Source organism: Rhododendron vialii, chromosome 8a, assembly GCF_030253575.1.
Source record: "Rhododendron vialii isolate Sample 1 chromosome 8a, ASM3025357v1".
NCBI lineage: Eukaryota > Viridiplantae > Streptophyta > Magnoliopsida > Ericales > Ericaceae > Rhododendron > Rhododendron vialii.
This window is the reverse complement of record NC_080564.1, coordinates 15,160,913-15,182,478: the sequence shown is the minus strand read 5'-3', so window position 1 is coordinate 15,182,478 and position 21,566 is coordinate 15,160,913. Positions and strand designations below refer to the sequence as shown.

The 21,566-nt window shown below is 38.5% G+C and overlaps 1 protein-coding gene across 2 annotated transcripts; it reads right to left on the bottom strand.

Annotated features, from left to right (window-relative positions):
- Window positions 1–26: 26 nt before the first annotated feature.
- On the bottom strand, window positions 27–19,662 carry LOC131335976 (uncharacterized). Of its 2 annotated transcripts, XM_058371562.1 has the most exons (13): window positions 19,426–19,662; window positions 19,012–19,064; window positions 18,344–18,615; window positions 18,192–18,266; window positions 18,041–18,099; window positions 17,791–17,926; window positions 17,050–17,146; window positions 16,878–16,944; window positions 15,314–15,412; window positions 9,802–9,891; window positions 6,272–6,426; window positions 1,050–1,151; window positions 27–604 (listed from the first exon to the last, which is right to left on the bottom strand). In XM_058371562.1, exons 3-13 carry the CDS (start codon window positions 18,594–18,596, stop codon window positions 487–489), a joined length of 1,251 nt encoding a protein of 416 aa, XP_058227545.1. In that variant the 5' UTR covers window positions 18,597–18,615; window positions 19,012–19,064; window positions 19,426–19,662; the 3' UTR covers window positions 27–486. The 2 variants fall into 2 exon arrangements, with proteins under 2 accessions (XP_058227545.1, XP_058227546.1); XM_058371563.1 differs by lacking the exons at window positions 19,012–19,064; window positions 19,426–19,662 and adding an exon at window positions 18,847–18,974.
- Between the last annotated feature and the right edge of the window lie 1,904 nt (window positions 19,663–21,566).

The following is a 21,566-nucleotide window of genomic DNA, read 5'->3' as shown; positions in this document are numbered from 1 at the left end:
AGAGAGAGAGAGAGAGAGAGAGAGACTTATTTTTTGTTGGTAACGAAAGAGTTTACTTCCAATAAGCAAATGAGGAATACTGGTGAACACATTTAACATATGCTTTCTCCTGATGACCAATTCAACACATAACAGGGCATCTACAGAACTTTTCAATCGAAACAAATGGACAATTGAACTCCCCTCTGTTTGGTGAACAGAAGCATATACACATCATTTTGGGATTTGGAAAATACAATTACACCTTTTCCTGGAGCCGTAAAGACACAACAGGGACTTGTACAAAGCTCTTTTACAGGTGAGGCATCTCCCAGGAAAAGGGAATGAGAAATCTATAGGAATAAAGACAGCAAAAGAAGACCTTTTGTAAAACAAAATATTGAAGAATAGTTTTCCTTGTCACTAGTCACCAATCTGCCCTTGTTTGTAGCCTGTCTATGGCAACATGACAAAATATTGTAACTGTCCTTTAGGTATATATCGGCCTTATTGCCCCCTGTTCACGTTTTCGTCATTCCAAGAGATGTCCACCGGAGGAAGTTGATAATCATCAGGCTTTAGAGCCAATGCAAAATCTGGCAATGTTGGTGCCGTCTCCATAATTCTATCACCAAATATTACAATATAAACTACAATATCAAGGTAGAAAGTCTTGCGTATTTGCATTTACTTATGCTTGAGATGAATGAGTGGCTGATGCACATTTTCAAATTATAGCAATAACTGTAAACGGGAGCCTCCTTAATAAAATGTAAGTAGCCAGGAAGGCGGCCCCCACTGTATTTTTCACAAATCTCCTGTGAAGAATACCGACTCATAAAACGAAGTGGACATACTTAAGATTGGGTGTTGACAAGGAGAAAAATTTCCACCGACTGGGGCCCCATGTTTGTTTATCGAACCAATGTATGATAACAACATGAGCACGGATAATGAACATCGGGGGATTGCATAGGTCATTGTACCAACAACCACATTTCATAGAGGGAAAAGAATTTCGTATTTGCTATCGTATTTCAAGCTTAATAATGAAGCAAAGCAAGACTTACTTGTCATGGGAGTACAGATCCTGGTTTATCCGCACCTTGCTTGACGTGTCTTTCGGGATCTTCTCAGACAGATACTTCATGGTTCCCCACAGAGGTGGATTTCTGCACCAACAATGGCAATTAGGAGGTCCAATATAGTATATGGCAATTAGGAGGTCCAATATAGTATGGTGACGCTATGGTCTGCTCTTCTTCAGAAAGTGAATTTTGCCTTTGCAACAATCAAATGTTAAGTCAAACGGCAGAGGCCCAATGAGCAGAGACTTCCAGCTAACAAACCAACTATTTAAGTTCTTGGGAAAAGCACAGTATAAACATTATGCCTTGTTTGGATGAAGATTTGAAAATTTTTGGGTTCGGTTTTTTTAGTAATGAGTGAAGAGATAAATTAGGATAATAATTGGAGATAGGGGTCATGAGCGGAGAGAGATAGAGAAATGAGAATAATGATTGGAGATTAGGGATAATAAGTAGAGAGAGAAATGAGTAATGATTGGAAATAGGGGTAATGAGCATTTTTTGAGTTAGAATTTTTTTTTCAAAAAGCCATCCAAACAAGGCATTAGGTATCTGCGCGCGAGGGATTTTCAATAGAAATTGACCAAAAGGCCAAAACCGGTCGTTATGAAGTGTACCTATTTATGAATATGAGTTCACCAAATTATCATCATATATTTGTATGTACTACCCCACTCATAATTTTTTCCCCTTTCAAAAAAGTGAATTGAAAATTAATCAAATTGCAGGCAACCCGAGTACAAACTAAATTTTATATTGCAAAAACACTTAAATGACAATCGAAAGTTTAGACAGGAATTCCAAGAAATTGGAGAAGGCTGTTCAAGCCAATTGGCAATGAGTTGGCAATGAGTGGAGAGCCCAGGCTCATATACAATTTGGATGAAATTCATTTGAACCTCGCCCTTTGTTCAGTCGGTACCAAGAATTCCCCTTCATTTTTGTATAATTATTCCGTCGATTTTCAGTTGTCTATACCACGGATTTGAATACCGTACCGGCAAGGGTATAAATTCATTATTTTCCTCACGAATTCAAAAAAGAAAGGAAAAGGAAATATACTCCCATAAACTATCAAAACCCATCTGGCAAAACCCATTTTCACTTTCCCAGCCATTTCCACTTTCCCATCTCGAGATTCTCGACAAAACCCATTTCCACTTTCCAGCCATCCCCCCCTTCTCTCTCTCTCTCTCTCTCTCTCTCTCTCTCTCTCTCACCACACACACACACACCCCAATTGAGATCACTCCCTCTCTCTCTGTTACTCTGTGACCAAATCAGTACAACATGCTCCTGTGGACGACGACGACAATGCTGTTGAACTCAAGAATCTTGCGGCAACAATGCTGTGACCAAATTAGTACATCAAGAATATGTATGCTCAGATTTCCCCCAGCTGATATGGAAAGGGCATACACAGATTTGGATTATCTATAAGTAATATGTATAGCAGTTCTCCTTCTCTCTTATTGTAAGAGCTGGGTCATGTTTGGACCGTTTGGTGGGTTTAATTTTGTCGAAATTTATATGTTGAAATGGAAGATACATAGTCTCCCTCTCTCTCTCTCTCTGGTTGCGACGAAGCACTTATAAAAGCCTACTGCCCAGTTTAGCAAAATACCGGCTGAAATTCCCGGTAACTACACCTCGGGTGGTATCGTATGGTAAGGCCTGGTATTGGAACTGGGACGGTATTAGAGGGTTACAGTACCGTTTTCCCATCTAACCGGCTGGTACGGAACGGCATTCACAACCTTGGTCTATACCATAAAAAAACTCTCTATATTATACAACAATAGAACATATTTTGCCAATATCTAAAATATACTGTAAACAAAATCCTAATGGCGTTGGCTACTCTACCCTTCCCGACCACAATATTTTTCATTTTTCAAAAGTTTTTTGGAGAAGAAAATTAACCGGTGTGGGACAAATTTCAACACTCCCCCGCTCGTGTGACCCTTGACTCGCCCGTGGAGAGTTAAACAAACGATTCATTACACATGGATCACAACATACAACGGTGCACTTATGGCACAAACAAGGGGGAACAAATTATCTAAAACCTAGCTCTGATACCATGTTAAAGCATCAAACTCAAGACCAATTGGCAATGAGTGGAGAAGCCGCTCAGGCTCATATACTAGTTTTGGAGGAGATAATTAACCGATGTGGGACAAACTCCAACAAAGGCCAACCCAATATGTTTCCAATCAATAGCCCTAGCTACAACGGAAGCAGATTAAGACTGTTAAAGCATCCAACTCAAAATCAATTGGCAATGAGTGGAGAGGCCGCCCAGGCAATGTGGAACAAGCTATAACACTACCCCGCACATACGACCTAACCCACACGTGGAAAGGTAAACAAAAGATCCATAACATGGGGATCACAACGAAACAAGGTTCTTTTAAGGCACAAACAACGGGCCAAATAATCGAGAGAGTCTTGTTCAAAAGCCTCCGAAAGTCTAGCTCTAATACTATGTTAAAATGGAAAAACCCATGCTTATCCTTCCAATAAAGAAACTAAGCCTTAACTACAGGGAAGCATCCAACTCAAAATCAATTGGTAACAAATGGAGAGGCTGCCCAGGCTCATATACTAGTTTTTGGTGGTTCTACACTTATAACTAACCAATGTGGGACAAGCTCTAATAGAGACTACTTCTGATATCAAGCTTAGGTCATAGAAGGGTGAATCAGGTATAAAGTGATAAGTGGTAGACAGAAGAGAGGAGATCGTAGGACATCTAAACCTATAAAATCAAAATCGTACATCATAGGGAAACGAGCTTCAGATCTAATCACGAGATTGCGAGATAGAAAGAATACTTATCAGACCTAACGGAGACGAAGCTGTTGCTGGCAGTGGAAGATCAAGACCAGAATACTTACATTGTTCGTTCCAGTTGTTAGATCTGCCCGAACAAAACCTTGTTATGGGGCACATTTCTCCTAAAAAGAGAATATGATTCCTTACTTTATAATGTAATGTCCATTATTTTAGATTGGTCGATGGTGATTCCATTTAAAAAGACATTCTACTAATTACATGACCAAACATGGAAATGAGGATTCAATAGGCATGCCCATTTCATATCGACATTCATCCCATCCAACCAAACATACCCATATAAAGAGGCTTGCTGAATTTCGGAATTTGGTGCGTGCCAAGTAATGCTAGGTGGCCGCCTCTACACAATTATGGGAAACTCTTAGAAGCCTAGATGTTCTCTGAGCTCGAAAATTGTCTCGTAGCCAAGGGACCAAGACTTCTCCCTCTTGGTTCAGGTTATTTTGGGGCAATCAGAGCATTTCTGATGAAGAGGATGAGTCCTTATTGGGTAGGCTGGAGAAGTCAAACTATCTCCCTCTGGGACTATAAATTCTTACTGAATCCTTTCATAGGGGAACCGATCCAAGGGACCAGTGTCCCATAGGACTACAAATTGGCACCACTTGAAATGATAGGTCATGCCCCCAGCGTGCATGTAGTGACCAACACATCATTTTCAGTTGACTCATAGGTGACAATCAAGTGCGTGCCTGTCTTTGAGTCTCCACCCTTATTTCACCATTACGTCAATGCCATTGTATCATAAAATAGACCATGTCCAGAAAATTCTGCCACTAAACTTGAAATGCCTATAACCTGCAACGTTCAAATATGAAGCCAAAACTTTTCTTTTCATAGGGACGCCATAGGAAGCAGACTTTTTGACCTTTTAGAACACAACTCTCTAAATCGTCGCAAAGACAATTATTGGCAGCTATGGAGCACGGGTACGGGTACCGGTACGGGTACGGATACGGAAAACGGCAAAATCCCAAAAAAGTAGGGTACGGGTACGGCGAATATATATATAATTATTTTCTATTTTTTATTGCATAAAATGAAATAGAAACTTATTTTACCAACAAAAAGCAAAATCATTGCAAATATACATATCTATTAGTATTCAAAATTTCAGATACATATATACATATACATTACACATGCATATATTCGTACATATATACAAAGAGAGATTATTCGATCAATAAATAAATAAATAAATATATATATATATATATATATATATATATATATATATATATAGAGAGAGAGAGAGAGAGAGAGAGAGAGAGAACTTACATTTTTTTTTTTTTCTGATTTGGAACCTAGATCGATCTCCAAGATCTCTGCCGTGTAATATTGTGTTTATAAATGACAAATAAATTACACAATAAGCCCACATTTTATAATTATTTACAAAAAATCCCAGAAATTTTGAAAAAAATTCCATTTTGGGCTAAAACGTACCCTTGCCGTACCCATGCCGTACCCGTGCCGTACCCAAAATTACCAAAAGTACCCGATATAATTTTGCCGTACCCGGTACGTTTTTGCCGTACCCATGCCGTACCCGTACCCGTACCTGGTACGCGTACGGCGACATTTCCGAAGTACCCGTGCTTCATAGATTGGCAGGCTTAGGTCAAATTCCCAAAAGCTGCTTTACAACAAGTGCATTTTGAAGCCCCAAACTGTGGGGACCATTCCACTTTGAAATTTGAATCTTGTGATGTGATAGTTGACAATTTAGTGATGCAGAATGGTGAAGGATAGGCCAAACAAAGGGAAAACTTGAGGGCCGCAACCATAATAACATCAAGGAGTCAAGGACACAACTTAAATAACACTCAATTCTTTTCACGCAAGCCTGACTAATACATGCCGGAGCCTTGCACTTATGGGCCAACAACCCTACCGAAATGGCAAATCAGAAATACTAACAAAAGTAAGAATCCTGCCATTAATAAGAAAAAAACTCATAAGACCATGTGAATGATGTTTGGCACACACTTGAATGTTGCCCCTCCATGTTCTGCTTTATTTAGTTAAGAATAAGTCCAGTCTTTGATCTTTAACAATATTTGAGGGAAACTGCTAACGAAATTTAACTGATCTTGTAAGATAGATAACAGAAAAAACGGCATATTTACCAAGCAAGCAAAACAACAAACATATAACACGGAAAGGTTTTCCATGTTCTATCTTTTCCAGTTCCGGACTCTATTGGTGATGTAGTTTGTCTGAGGTGACGGATTACCAAACAAGACCATATTTTCAGCTAGAATTTTCCAAATAGTTTTCATTTATGCGAAAAAGAGAAGATAAACCATAAAACAGATAGAAGGGATAATCCATCAGGTTACCTTGATAGAGGAGGGGCTGTGTTGAAAGCATCAGACGTCTTCTTACTTTCTTTGAGAAACTCATCGGCTGCTTGCAAAGCAGCTACAGCCATCCCATGTGATTTTTCTGTGTTTCCCTCATCAAGGATCAAACCATGGTAGTAATATGCTGCAGCCTGAGAAGAAAGTAGAAAATTGAAGATAATGCTGAACAAGAACAGTGAAGCAAAACATTGGTACACATTGGAAACAACAAATATTTCAAACTACTAAAAACACCCCAAAAGAAACGAAAGAAGAAACCATAATGGGCCTGTTAAAGTGCTTCAGTTGCTAAAAAATAAAACCTATTTCTTCCAGAATCAACCTTGAGAGTGTCCTCCTCCTTACCACTAATAAAGGTAGTCTTGGTTAGGACATATTTATTGACATATAAAATACAGCTATCCATAACATGATTTACACATCAATCTGTATTCATGGTACTTTGCTCTCCAACTGTTTTCCAGTTGTCCCATTCGAGATACCCATAAGCAGATTCCGGAGACAATCTTGAATGCTTTAAGAAGAGATCAATTAATCCCCATTTGGATGATCAAACTCCAAGAGTGGACGGAGCTCCAGCCTCCAGAGTGTTGAGTCATTGGAAGTTGCCTACGGAAAACAGCTTCTTGGCCCGCTTGAATTTGTTTATTCAGCAAACTGATGGGACTAATCCAGCAGTTCCAAGAAAGTACTGCCTGTAGATGTACAAGATACCTTTCCAAGCGCAGAGTACTGGATATTCAGGTGGGCCCAAAAGCTCACAATCTATGTACTTTAAAAGTTCTGTTGAGAACATCTTGCAACAATATTCTATGCCTGTTCCAGGAACACTTCCTTGGTATCACCAATTAACTCACCAATCCTTATATTCTTGAGTGCCGTGATCGCTCAGCGGTAGCAGTGGTGTTTTGATCCTTGAGTTGTAAGTTCGAGGTTCGCCGCCTTCAGTTTTTAAGTTGAAAGAATTTTCACTTGAAATTCTTTAGGATTTACGCCCGGGAGTTCAGAACCCAAAACCTTGGGGTATAAGAGATTTTCACCAACAAAGAATGGTTTAACTTGCAAAAGTAAAGTGAAACAGTAAATATACATCCAAGAAATTTTCAGATGAAAAAGACCCCCGGAAATATAAAGTTTGTGCAATTTGGCTTTATAGTTTCTATTTAGGTTTTCTACAATTTGATTTAACTAACAATAAATTTTGAGTAGTATCTTTAGATTTTAAATCACTCTTAAGGATATTGTTGGAACTTGGTTATAAAATTATACAAGGGCCTGTTCCGAGCTCGCCTAGGGCCCAAAACATTTATGGCCTGCAATGGCTAGGCAGCACAGACCTTGGGAGAACTTGACGATATAAAAGAAGATCCATGCACGTGACTCCAAAATATTTAGGGCTGTCGCTGGTCAGACCTTGGGAGAACTTGACAATATCAAAGAAGATCCATGCACGTGAACCCAAAATATTTAGGGCTGTCGCTGGTCAGACCTTGGGAGACCTTGACATTATAAAAAGAATATCCACGCAGATGATAGCAAAAATTGCCCCATCCAGCATATCCCACCTTAATTGGATCAGATACTTCGTTGAGAATGGGCAATTAGACTGACAATGATGAGGCAGGCAATATTACCAAGTTAGTAGTGGTAGAGATTCCTACGTTTGGGAAGGTTGATCCTACAGTTCTATGGCTTCCAGAGTGGAGTCTTTACTTGGTAACAAACGGTGACAAATGAAAGAGTGAGGTTTGACAAAATGTGTCTTGTAGACTTGGCAAGTGTAATACCCTGTACTTAAAAAAAAGAAAAGAAGAAGCTATTTCTTATAACAAAAGGTACTTTTCCCATTCTGTCGTTTGTGAGTATAAGGTGTTGGGTTTGACTTGTCTTGTAGAATTAACTATTATGCAACAAAAATGGATAGACATAAGAGTTGATGTTTGGCTAGCAGGTGCACGTGGAGCTCTCGTTGGGTTTGTGTGTGTGCAGCTAGTGATAGGTGTAAGATGCTTAGTAATTGTGTGTGTGTATATATGAAGCCAATAACAAAAAGAAAACAGAAAGAGGGAAAACTGAAAGAAGAACTGAAACCATAACAGAGGCTTTCGGGAAATGAACTTTACTGCGATTTTCATGGTGACGCCAGTGGACTTCATGCATATGATTTTATGTTAAGGTACCCAAGCCAGGAAGTATATAACATGCTCTAACTCTCTGGAGTATTCCTTTGGCCTGTCTTTGTATTCCGCTTGATCGTTATGCTATTTATTGAATCATCTGAATTCATTGTTGGAGCCGAGTTGGGTGATATATGTTGGGGCTGGGTGCTGTGGAACTGTTTAGTACGCACCTGAGAAAGCCTCATAATAGGCTGAGTGTGGCAAGTGAGGCTGGACACTGGTCATATACTGAGGGCCTGATATAAGGTCGTATTATGTGGCTTGTTGTTGACTCCGTGTCGCTAATTGGTTGGTCTAATTTATTGTGAGCATATCTATTCTCGTCGTATTGTATACTTCCTGGGGGTTTGTGTTGTAGGTTGGCTGTTGACGCGAGGACGGCTGTGCGGGATGAGTGTTTGGAGTTTAGGCTTGTTAGACTGTTTTATTTATTTTAAACACCGTTGTAAAAGATATTCTTTTTGGAATAAATGATTAGAAATCTGTTATTTTTACGTTGTGGTGGTTGTGGAACCGGGTTGTCACAGCAAGAGTATAGTGGCAGATGCTGAAGGAGAACAGAGAAAACCCATGTATAAGCACAAGGCATAAGACAGTTCAGAGAGAGAAGAGAGCGTAGGTTTCTAAGCACTTGCTAAAAACACAATTTTGTAAACTGTGAAAATTTTGAGAACACTTGTGCTTTGGATCAGTTTAGTACCTTTGATCAGAAAAATAATGTCATACATGGGACCAATGTTTTCCGAAAAGTGGTTCTTTCTAAATCAATTTTTTGAAATAGTTTATGAGAACAACAAATGTAAAAAGTTTTTCAATTAAAGTTTATTTCTATGTGTTTGAACTCCGAGGACAGAAACTTCTTTCAAGAACTCCAACACAAGACTTGTGTCTTTTCAAATTATCATAGTAAGAAGAACTTCTGTTTTACAGGCAGAGAAAATGCAGAAGCTTGATGAACCTAAGTATCATAAGTCAAACTGTGGATACCCAACAGACGCTTTTAGTGCTGCTTGAAATGCAGATACAATGGTAGAACTGCAATCAATCAGCACAGAATCTTGATTGTGCCTTCCAGGAATCGATTGGCATGGAGTACTCATATGCATAGTTGTTAACTCCCCATGTCATAAAACTGATATTGATCATCGGAACCATAAGATACAAATACAATAGGCCACATGACCAGCTAACTAATCTTAATCAATTCCAGAAACGTCAAGATGGAGAATAACCTCGTGGAGTACTACTACCCATTATCTTCTGATCTTAACTGGATGACAACAAGGTAACATAATCCATTAGGCAGGGAAAAAAATCAAAAAATACCTTTGCTTCGATGTATTTCCACTTAACAAAAAACCGATGCTTTTCTCCCCAACCATTTGACAGAGGAAGGTTTGTCAAGTTATCTTGAGCCTACAGAGCAGAAAAATATAACGCAATAAAAGTCTCAGGTGCACCTATATATTTGTCAACAGAAACAAGAAGACAGGAAACTAAATATCTGTGTCTGTGATAGAAATAAGTTAGCTCCTAGAAAAATACTTTTCATGAGATACTAGTGATGCCAGAACGAATAAATGCATCATTCCCTTTGTCCCAACCTTATTCTTCCAGAGCTGCACTGTTTGGCATCTCACGGAAGCGATTGAGCCCAGCTTTTAAGCAGCTGGGCAACAAGGCTTGTCACAACAGCACGATATGTTACAATGCTAAGTTATGACAACATCTTTAGTTACAATGCTAAGTTATGACAACATCTTTAGTTTCTCTAATTTGTTCTATACCGTTCACATGCTAGGCACTTTAAGACTAAAAAGCCAAATCATTACACATCATATCACTTACATTAGCAGAACATCAGCACCCATATAATGATAGAGAGAAGATTGTGTCATGCCAATTGATTTGGTTCTGAGATACAAGAAAAGGGAGGGACAAATGTTAGAGCGACACAGACCACCAGCACAGCAGCAGCGCAACGGCAGCAGATGCCATGTGCAGGCAGCCCCCAATGCCAGCTCAGCACAACTACAGGGCCTATATTTTGGAGGGTCTGAGGGTCAAGTCTCCTCAGAACTTGCTTTTCTTTGTAAATTGTTATGTAAATAGGCTTTACATGAGACTTATCGTGGGGGTCAAATCTTGTGATTTTACTAGTTACGTAGAATCTATAAAAAATCGCTATAAGTTCTCAAACATTACTTATGTTTCCTCTCGTAAAAGGCTTAGAAATCTTACTTAACCAAGGATCAGGTGAGTGTCTAACCCCACCTATGAAGCACAGATACTCTATTTTAGCTTGCATATTGGATACGGATAAGCTCGGATACGCTCCGGATACGTTTTTTAGAGTATCCAGAATTTAGAATTAATTTTTGGTATCCCGATACGTTTTGGATACGCTTGGATACGTTTTGGCTATATATAGCCTTTCTTTTCTCCAGTCCACCAATCGACAACAAAAACGGAACAACAGGCAACAACAACAACAATCTCTCTCTCTCTCTCTCTCTCTCTCTCTCTCTCTCTCTCTCTCTCTCTCTCTCTCTCTCTCTCTCTCTCTCTCTCTTGTTTCTTGTCTCTCTCGACACCAGTAAGTTTCACGTCTCTCTCTATTCTCTCGTCTCTCTCTCTGTGATTTTAGGTTTTTTTTAACAGTATAATATATATTTTATTTATTTTTATATTCAACGCATTCACTAACGAATCGTATCCTACTTTTTGGAAAAACCACGTATCCGTGTATCCATATCCCGTATCCGTATCCGTGCTTCTTAGCTTGTGCCTCTTTGCTTTTCTTACACTTAAGCTCGTTGTCGATTAATTGTTACTCGTCGCCAATTTCGTAACAGTGAGAAGCCAATGAGCCCATAGCTTAGGCTTTCTTACTCACTCTCTTGCTTTATGTATCGATATCAGTTCCGAAGCTCAACACAACAATATGGTTGGTTTTTGGATTCTGTGTAAAAATGTGGCCTTCTCTTGTTTATAAGCCTCCTTGGCTCTCAAAAATATTCCAAAATAGTACGTCCGTCAACATTCTGATGCGGACCGTAAATGGCTTATGCTGTGTTTGGATGGGTTTTTGAGATTTTTTGAGTTTGGTTTTTGGGGTAATGAGTGGAGATAGAGGTAATGAGTGGAGAGAGATAGAGAGAGAAATGAGAATAATGATTGGAGAGTGGACAGAGAAATGAGAGTAATGAATAGAGTAGAGGTAATGAGTGTTTTTTGAGTTGGAAATTTTTTTTAAGTTCCCATCCAAACAAAGCATTAGTCGCCAGACAAAGATTTCGTCCAAGAAATATTATTATTATTATTTTATTATTATTATTATTAGTAATAGGAGGCACTTAATATTTAATTAGGTTATTTTTAATGTTTCCTTTTATTTCCATTAGGGTTTTGACTTTTGAGTCTGTAAATAAGACGTTCAACAATGTAATAGTTAGACCTTGAATTTGAGAATTAGGGTTTTGACCCTTGTGTGCCTCTCTCCCCTTCTCCCCTTCTTGTCCGTTGTCAAGTGACCCTAGTGTGTGCCTCTCTTCCCTTCTCCCCTTCTTGTCCAGCGTCAAGTGACCCTTGTGTGTGCCGCCTCTCTTCCTTTCTCCCTCTCTCTTGTCCGGCGTCAATTGGTATCCGTATCACCGTATCAAAGCTTAGGCTCGAGATTCCATCTCTCTCTCTCTCTCCAACATTCTTTATCTCCATCGTTACGGCAATCGCAACTTTCAAAGTGTTCTGTGATAACCATCTGCATGAAGCAGTTTTGGATCTGTACAGAATGCTGTAGATCACTGAAAAAGGCAGATTGCTAACTGCTTTTCTGTGCGTTTACTGCCCCATTGCTGCACTGTTGAAGTCAGCAAGTATTTTAACCCTAATTATTTTTGTCCAGCCCATTACCAATACAATATACTATCTATATTACCCAATACCCATAAGAAACAGTAACCCATCCCCAATTAATTTGCAGCCAGCCCAAAAAAAAAAAAATCCTTATTCCCAGTCATAACCATGGTTACCAATGCTGAGTTGAACTCAAAATTTGATTGTCTATATCAAGAACAACAAGGCTTGAAGAAATCAGTGGAAGAGATTAACAAGGCACAACAAGTATTGAATGAAGAGATTGCGCAAATAAAAACTCTTTTGGAAAGATTAGTAGCTACGGGTTTGGAAAGTAAACTGAAAGATAAAGATCAAGCTAGTGGGTCTGTGAGTGTTCCTCTCCTACAAATTATGGGCGGTGTCAATGACCAAGAAGAAGTAATCGAAGAGAAGGAAAATCCGACAGCAAGACGCGATTTTATCAAAGCAAGTGCTTATTGACAATGAAAGTGCACCCAAATTATTAAATCCCTTTGACTACCCACGAACATATTTTTTTAGCTCAGAAAGGATTGATTTTATTGGCATTGAAGATTTTGTGCCTCTCTCCCCTTCTCCCTCTTTCTTGTCTAGTGTCACATTCCAAGGGTCTTGGAAAGCTTCATAGACTCTTGATTATATGGGAAGGGTATATACTTAATCAGTACTTCTCAACAAGTCTCTAGAAGATTCAACACAAGACAAGTATATAGTGGAGTTCTCCTCCATTCTCTAAAATGCTCTAGAACATTATTGACTCTTTCTGAATACTCCAAATTCTTCAAGGTTCTTTAATCTTCTATTCTAGACATGTCTCCTTGAATGTTCTAGAACTTTGTGGAACCCTCTAGAACTTTCCGAAACTCTTTTGTACTACATAGTCTCCTCCCACATTTCTTTAGAGACACCACTTGGGGTTGATAACAGTAAGCTCACCAACTCTGCCCCTCCAAAGACGAGAGACTATATATGCAAAACATATTCCACACCCAATTGTAGATATTGCCCAACACTTCACTATTTATATGAGATTTTCTCTTCTCACTTCTAAAGCTATTACCCAATTCAAATATTCTGTCCTAGAAATTTATAACCCTATTTGCACTTATAGTAAATTTATTCCGCGACGAACCTTCAAATGTGGCAGCATAACCAAAATTATGAAACCCCCGTATCAAACTTTACCAAACATGCCACTAAAGTCCATCATCTATCAATAAGTGTTCTTTATCTAATTTTCAAGCTTTTAACCGATAATGGATTCAAGGTTCCACAAGTACGATCCTTTGGGTCTTTGTTGCCTAGTTTGGTTAGGTTCCTTTTTCTAGGTAAATGAGCCTTGACTTCATCATTAGGGCAACCATAATGTAGAGAAATTTTTCCCTAGGGAGATCTATTGAGAGCTCGCTCAATGCAACACGGTTGGGACATTCCAATAAGGAAATATGATGTGTATGCATCCACAAAATGAAGAGGAAAAAACCAACTTCATGTTTTGGTTGAGAATGTTTCCATATTTTATCATGACAAAATAGTAGAAATTAATTTCAGATTTTATGGACTACGAGATTAGTGTGAAAACAGAACCTAAAAGCTACATTGAAAGTTTCCTCACAAGACAGGAAAGCTTTGAATTTTGAAGTTCATAAAACTAAAAGATAGAAAGGATAAAGCATATTCCTTGGATAATGAATATGTAAGCTAGACTAGAAATGTGATTCCTGCATGTCTTGGAGATAGTTGCCCCCAAAATGTCCAAAGCCTGTCTGGCTAAAAAAACATTTAAAGGCAGAAGTATTTAGAGGCATGCCCAAAACGTGTCAGGAAGTGTCTCCAGAGTGTTGTCGTCCAACTGTGACTAACCACCTTCTAGGAAGTGTCTATGCTTCTTAGGTTGGAGGTGGATGAGTTGTTGAGGTTTCTAGGTTGGAGGTGGATGAGTTGTTGAGGTTTCTTGAGGTGCTTTAACATGTATCAAAGGAATGAGATTGAACTCACCGTTGGACCATTTTGAGGTGAATCCTTTCCTTAGTGTGGAGTGTGGACCATCAAGAGCGCTTTCACAGTGAAAGAAGAAGGTTTGGTCTCTCAACGGTCAAGGGTGCTTCTCCATGTTGAGTTTAGTGGATGGTGTGCAACATATAGAAGGTTCTCTCACATTTGAAGAACTCTTCTATAGATGATGAAAGTGCTAGTCAGCGTGAAGGATGTCTTATATAGTTGGAGAAGAGGTAATGGTTGACAAGGCAAGTCATGCAAGGGACTAACGGTTCATGTCCATACCTAGACCTTTTACCATTTTCCATACTCACGTCCATAGAAGGTCTTCCCTTTGTTAGGAATTTGTATAAACGTAACATAGAATTGAGGGGATACAAAATCAAAAAATAAAGAAATCCTATCTATTGTTTTGTCTTTTCTTGCCCTTCGTAGATGGGAGGATCATCTTTGATGTCGTAATATAATCCCATCTATTTTTACTACAAAAAAAAAAAAAACAAAAAGAAGAAGAAGAAGAAGAAGAAAAAGAAACATATCTTAGAGCTTGTCAATTATCACCTCCAAAACTACCATAAGCCTAGGCGGCCCCTAAACTCATTGGCCATTGGTATTGAGTTGGATGTTATATCATGAATCGGAGCTAGGCTTTTTTGGACAATAAGGTCTTTATCACTTACCCCTTTGTTTGTGCCTTTTAAGTGCAACTTGCTTTAATGTACTCCTATGCTTTACATGTATCTATGATTAGTTGATTACTATACAAACTATTACGTCGACCCAACCATGATCTGGGAATTGTTCTATTCTTATTATGAGAGGCGCAAAAGTACTCCAATGCAAAAGTATACAAAGTTAGCAGCCACAAAAAAAGCATGAAAATTTTATTATCATAACCACAAGGACTTGGAATACACTAATGTAAGATCTTGGAAACAAAAGTGAAAAGTTAATGCAGTAATACCTGCTGCCAGTATTTTACCATCTCGCATGCTAGTCTTCGCTTCACTGCAAGTGTGGCCTTGGTACTATCAATAGCCAGTCCAAGTTGGATATCAACACCCTGATGAGATATTGAGCAAAAATCTTAACGAAGTGCTCATCTGAGGTCTGCTTCCAGGATAATATCAGTAATGCATTGGCACCACTCAACTTTAACTCATGTTACACACATGACAATAATAACATACATGGTAGAGTAAGAACTAATATGTCACAACACACAGCCAACGATCAGTTGCAACATCAAAAGGAAGTGACGAGGAGAATTCCCACGTCCGTGCTCAACATAGTCCACCAAATATTACTAAGTAAAAACACTGGTAATTGCTTACTGATTTGGAGTTTTGAAGATCAACGGAATATATAATAACTTGAAGACAATTCAGTAAGTATATTGGGTATTTGGGTTCTAATATGTGTAACCTTTATCTTAATTAAATAGCCCTAACTTTCAGTGTTTGGGAGCCTCATTTTGGCTTTTTTATTTCACATTTTTTCTTTCTAGCTGTTTAGGAGCCAGGTAGGAGAATGCATTTTGTCACAGAAACTAGATGATGGAGTGGGTTTTGTGCTGAACCTCCAGCTTCATCTAAAACCAAAAGGAAAATATAGCCTAAAGATTAAACATGTAAACTGATTAGACTTCATTCAAATTACATCATTACCTTCAAAAAGCTACTAATTGTGAAACTAGGAATTCACAACTTATCTATATATGAATTTAACCATATTTCAGACCTTAGTTGCATGAAGCGAGAGTGGAAATGTGGGAGTGGGGGAATATAGAAGCTCCCAAGGTTGGGAGCGTGAAAGGAATGTATACATATATTACAAAAACAATGTAGCATGGAATATACTCTTTAAAACTACAATCATTTTAGGAAGTAAAATATATGGGTGAAGGTAGTGTAATAAATGGGCTAGTGTTAGAATGTGTGGTCATCTTTTCAACATATAATGACTTGGGCTATATACATGAGGTAAATCAAATACCAATTTATAAAGCTAACAATTAACTACTGTTGTTCTATACCAACATCGTATAAAGCTCGCATCTTTGTAAGGAGCGAGCTCCCATCTCAAGGGAGCGGGCTCCCGAGTCCCGTCAAGCTCCTTAGTTGGGAGAGCAGAATCGCACTCCTAAGGTGGAAGCGGCACCACTTTAGGAGTACCCTGCTACTAAGTTTCAGATTTCCTAAATATGCAAGTGCAACTAATTAAGCGTAAGTTCTCATAAGGAATTACACGAATAGGTCTAGACTTCTGAAATCTTAAGCGTCCTTATCCTGTCAATTGGATTCTTGCGTAATATCATGAATAAGTGTCGTTGTTGCCTATTTTAAATGCAAAGCTGTTCTAATTGTTGTGGAATCAAAAGAATTGTAGCCAAACGTAGGCATTGTTAGACGCATAGACTGTTTACAAGGGTATTGGGTTGTACACTTGTATCCATGCATTGGTAATCCCTTGGCTTAAAACCTGAACAACTTAACAGTTCAAATACATCAAGAAAACATTTTAAGTACCTGCCCTAATGCTTGAAGGCAGAGCGCTCGTAGAACACCTTCTGTCAGGTCAACTGGTAGACCTCTTCTAAAATCAACAAAAAAATAAAATAAGCAACCTTGCACAAGTGTGAAAATAATCAAAATCCTGTATCTGCTGATAAGCTTTAGCACAATTCCTTCATAGGCGGACCTGAGTTCAGCGGGTAACAGTGGGAGGACTTGTCTGACAGCACAATCGAGGTATCCAGCTGCCTTCAGAAGTACATCAATTGAGGTACGTCTGCTCTCTGCAACATCGAACAACAGATAACAACACTCTTAACAGCAGAACCATTCCTAACAAGAAAATCCATGCAAACACAAGTGAAACAAAAACTGCAATAGGGCATGACTGCAGTATTTTGAGATTCATACATCGAAGTCCTAAGGATTTTTAGCAATACTAACAAGGACCATTACAATATTTAAGATGTATCAGGATATATAACCAAGCATATACAGCATTTGATCGATGTTAAAGGCCGTGTTATCAAATTTAAGCTATTTATCCATATTGTAATGTCAACCAATATGCCAAAATGATCTCCAGCAAAACCACACTTTCTTTTTCTTTTCTTTTTTTGATAAGAGCAAGATTTATTAAGCTCAAACAAAGAATCAAGGTCTAGGGATACAAAACAATTACAAGAAAAACCAGCAAAGATACTGCAAAGAAAACAACCTAATCACCTATGTATTCAGTTTTTAAAATCCACACTTTCTCATTAATGCAAAACAAGGAAAATGAAAATGTCCTGTTGAGACAAATAGATTTTCACTTTTATTTTCCACGTGTTCAGGTAGATTATTACATTGGTCCACCTCAAAAGATCTAAACAACACACATTTAAGAAAAAGATCTGCACAATAAACATTTTCAGTAGACAACCACCTTCTGATATTTTTGGTTGATATCCATCGGCAGATGTTCTTGGAAGAAGTAGCAAGTTGGCTTGTGACAATGATAATGATGCCAGCAAGTGCAAAACTGACAAAACCTCATACCAAGCATTAGACATTGGTGTTTCCTGAAAGAAAGATGGTTTGAATTAAGCAAGCCTTCGTGTGAATAGGAAACAAAATACCGTGTCAACGAAATATCATCATATATGCATAATAGAAAGTAACTATTCTAGTCTGACCTCTGCATCATCCTCCTGATTAACCCAAACAAATTGTACCTTGTGTTGCAACGGACTTCCTGCAAAATAGAGACGAGTAACAATCAGAAGTTCAGAACTACTCTTAGACGTACAAGAAAATCTAATGGCATAAGCATTGCTTGTGGTTTACCGTCTTTAACTAATCCTAGAAGAAATGGCAAATAATCTTCAAGTGCCTGCTGAAGATCAGCTAAAGTTGAACCTCCTGGGACAATAATGATGCATTACTATTTGAACTTCACATACAAATCAAAGAAGACCCCTGTCTACACTACGAATTACCATGTTGGGTAGCTGTTTTTCTCTTTGTCCTTGTAATCGTTGGACCTTCTTGGCCAGCCATCACAACTATTCGGGTTCTAAGAGCAGAAAGGCGTTCAACTAGAGTTTTAGACACGTGATCGGTTAATGATGGAGAGAAGTCAACGGGTTTAGGGATCCGTAAGCCAGGAACAAAAACAGAAATTTCCCCAACATTTGCTGGCCGCCTTCTGTTTCCTCCCGAGTCCTTTGGGGTCGACACCAGGCATCCCATGTCCAATTATTCCCTGTACCTGTTAATCAAAAATACCAAAATTAAAAATTAAAAAATCAAGGAATTGAATGTAACATAGAAAATTGAACCAGAGAAGAAGGGAAGACAGAGAGAAATGTCCTCTCTTGTATTGTATGAAGCAAGCAGTAATTAGAAAACAGAGTTCACACATACTTTATGTTAAGATATAGCAAAGCAAAAACAAAACTTAGAAGTCAAAATAGATCAAAAGGATGTAGGCAACATTCACAAGATGGGTAGCAAATTATCAGTGAACAAGGTCATAAAGAGGAGGAACTATTAATTGATCAACCAACAAAGTAGTAGGCTATTCACGAGCAGTGCAAGGGGGACTCTCTCTCTCTCTCTCTCTCTCTCTCTCTCTCTCTCTCTCAGAAAAAAGATAGCCTCTTACCTTGGATCGTTTGTCAGAAGAAGATCAAATGACGGGTCAGAACTTCTAATAATCTGCGTAAGAGAATTTGTAACTACAAGTTAGACCGAGTGGCATTTATGCAATCAAAAAAGCAAAAAAGATTCACAAGTATGTCATGACTTGAGACAGGTGTAGTGTCGTTTTTCTAAATGCATATTTCCAACTAGAAAAAAGACTTTCCAAATAGGGAAACGGCAGATACCAACAGATCGAAAGCTTTTAATGGTTTATGTACGTGCATGAGAAAGCATACATCCATCCACACATAAATAAATACACACAAAATTGAAGATCTCTTAACAGTCAAATTCAATTGGGAAAAGAAAAAAAAAAAAAAAGAAAACCCTAGTACAATCAGTTCCTATCCAAGACAGAAATGAGGGAATCACTCACCACAACCACAGGAGAGAAGCAGAGGATCGATCACGGCTTCAAGAGAGAGTTTCACCTTTCGAAATTCAATTAGACTTTGGTTGTTGTTTGTTTGCTCAAATTATTGAAGGAGGACGAGGAAGAGAAGACGTGAGGGAGAGACAGTCTTGGCAAGTTCAACGTAGAGTAGAATTGTTGATAAGTTTGTTAGCAGTAAGTAGAGAGAGGGAGCGGGGGTGAGAGCGAATTTTGGGGTTTGAACACATGGCACTCAAAAATCTTTTATGTATTGTTTCAATTTTATCAGATGTCCAAAGTGACACGCGGCGCTTCAAAATCGACCCGTCCCTTTTAATGTCTTCTTCCATCTCAACATTGGACGTACCTTTATAATTTTCGTCTTCCTAATAAAATATGTGCCAATAAACGAAAAATATATAGGTACTGACCAAAGCGAGGGGAAATCGTACCGACAGCCACATCAGGCCGTCTCCGGCCACCAGACGGCTGATCCGAACTGTCCAAAAATTCTATAAAAAAAAAAACCGAAGGGGCCTACGTAGGAATCAACGGCAACCAATATGTGTAGGGTGTCTCGTGTATATACATATATATCCGATGTGTGTAGGGTGTTTGATCTAAACACCCTATTTTTTGTGTATATACATATATACACAAAAAATAGGGTGTGTATATACACGAAAAATTTGGTGTTTAGATCAAGCACCCTACATACATCGGATGCCGTTGATTCCCTCATAAACCCCCACGGCTTTTTTTTTTAGAATTTTTGGACGGCTCAGATCGGCCATCCGATGGCCGGAGACGACCCGGCACGACCGTCGGTACGATTTCCCTTCGAGTTTCGTCGATACCTGTAGCATTACTCGCCAATAAAATACCTGGCTTCCAATCCATCTTAGAGAAAGTTGCTATGCAACATCCAATATTGTATCTTAAGTTAATGTGGTACATCTCATAAAATTTGACTAATAATATACTCGTCTAGAAATGCGATCTATTATGGTGTTAATTTAATATTAAATTCTCAAGTGAGGGTGCGGATTGCACACTGTCCATCTATTAACTGATTGAAAATACGTAATATTTAGTTTCTTATTCGTGAAGATAAATTGTTATCTCTCTTTTATATAATGATTAATGAAGTAAATTTCTTCCTTGGATTTGGTTTTTCATAAAAAGGGGTCTCGATCGGTGTCCTTGTCACCACATATGGAAACATTGTGCCCGGAACAACGGTTCTTTTTTATACAGTACTTAAGAAGATCACTAATTTTTCTTTTTGATGTACATTAATGCATTGATTTAATTATCATGTAATACATTTTCTCTCTTACTTTAAGTAGGGTAGGGATACCGATGCTCAACTTTTGCTACTCATAACCTAATCACTAGTATCACCACTCATTGGAATGGTTTTTGGGTGGAAATTTGTATTTATATAGTTCTAATCTAATCACAATGCTGTCACGTTAAGACACATGATTTTTACATTAGGAGAAATGAGCCCACAATATGATAATCTTTATTGTCCTTTTTAAACGACGTAATATTTAAATGAGTCATGCTATGTGTACCGAAAGGGGGGAGGGAAATCGTACCAACCGGCAGTGCTGGATCGTCTCCGGCCACTGAACGGCCGATCCGAGCCGTCCAAAATTTCTATAAAAAAAAACGATGGGGCCTTGGCAGGAATCAACGGCATCCAATGTGTGTAGAGTGCTTGATTTAAACACCATTTTTTTTGTGTATAAGGGCCTGTAGAGACCCAAAAAAAAATCATTAATTATTGGAATGTTTATTAAATGTCTAATTGGGAAAAATGTGATTTATTTGGTGGCTAATTAGATTGGGGATTGAAGTAATAGAATGGAAACATGAGGGAGTGTGTGTGTGATAAAAAGATGTTGGAGTATATATATGGGGTGTGTGTAGGAGATAAAAAAATATCTCCCAATCTCCCTCTCTCATCCGTTCTCTCTCTCTCTCCCTCTACCGGATTCTCTCTCTCCTCCTCTCACTCCAAACTCCACTCAATCTCTCAAGAACTTCAAGAATCAACAACCCTCCAGCCTTCCATTGGCGTTCTTAAGCTCGGAAATCCTTGGGTCAAGCTTGGATCGAAGTTTTGAAGTTCAAAA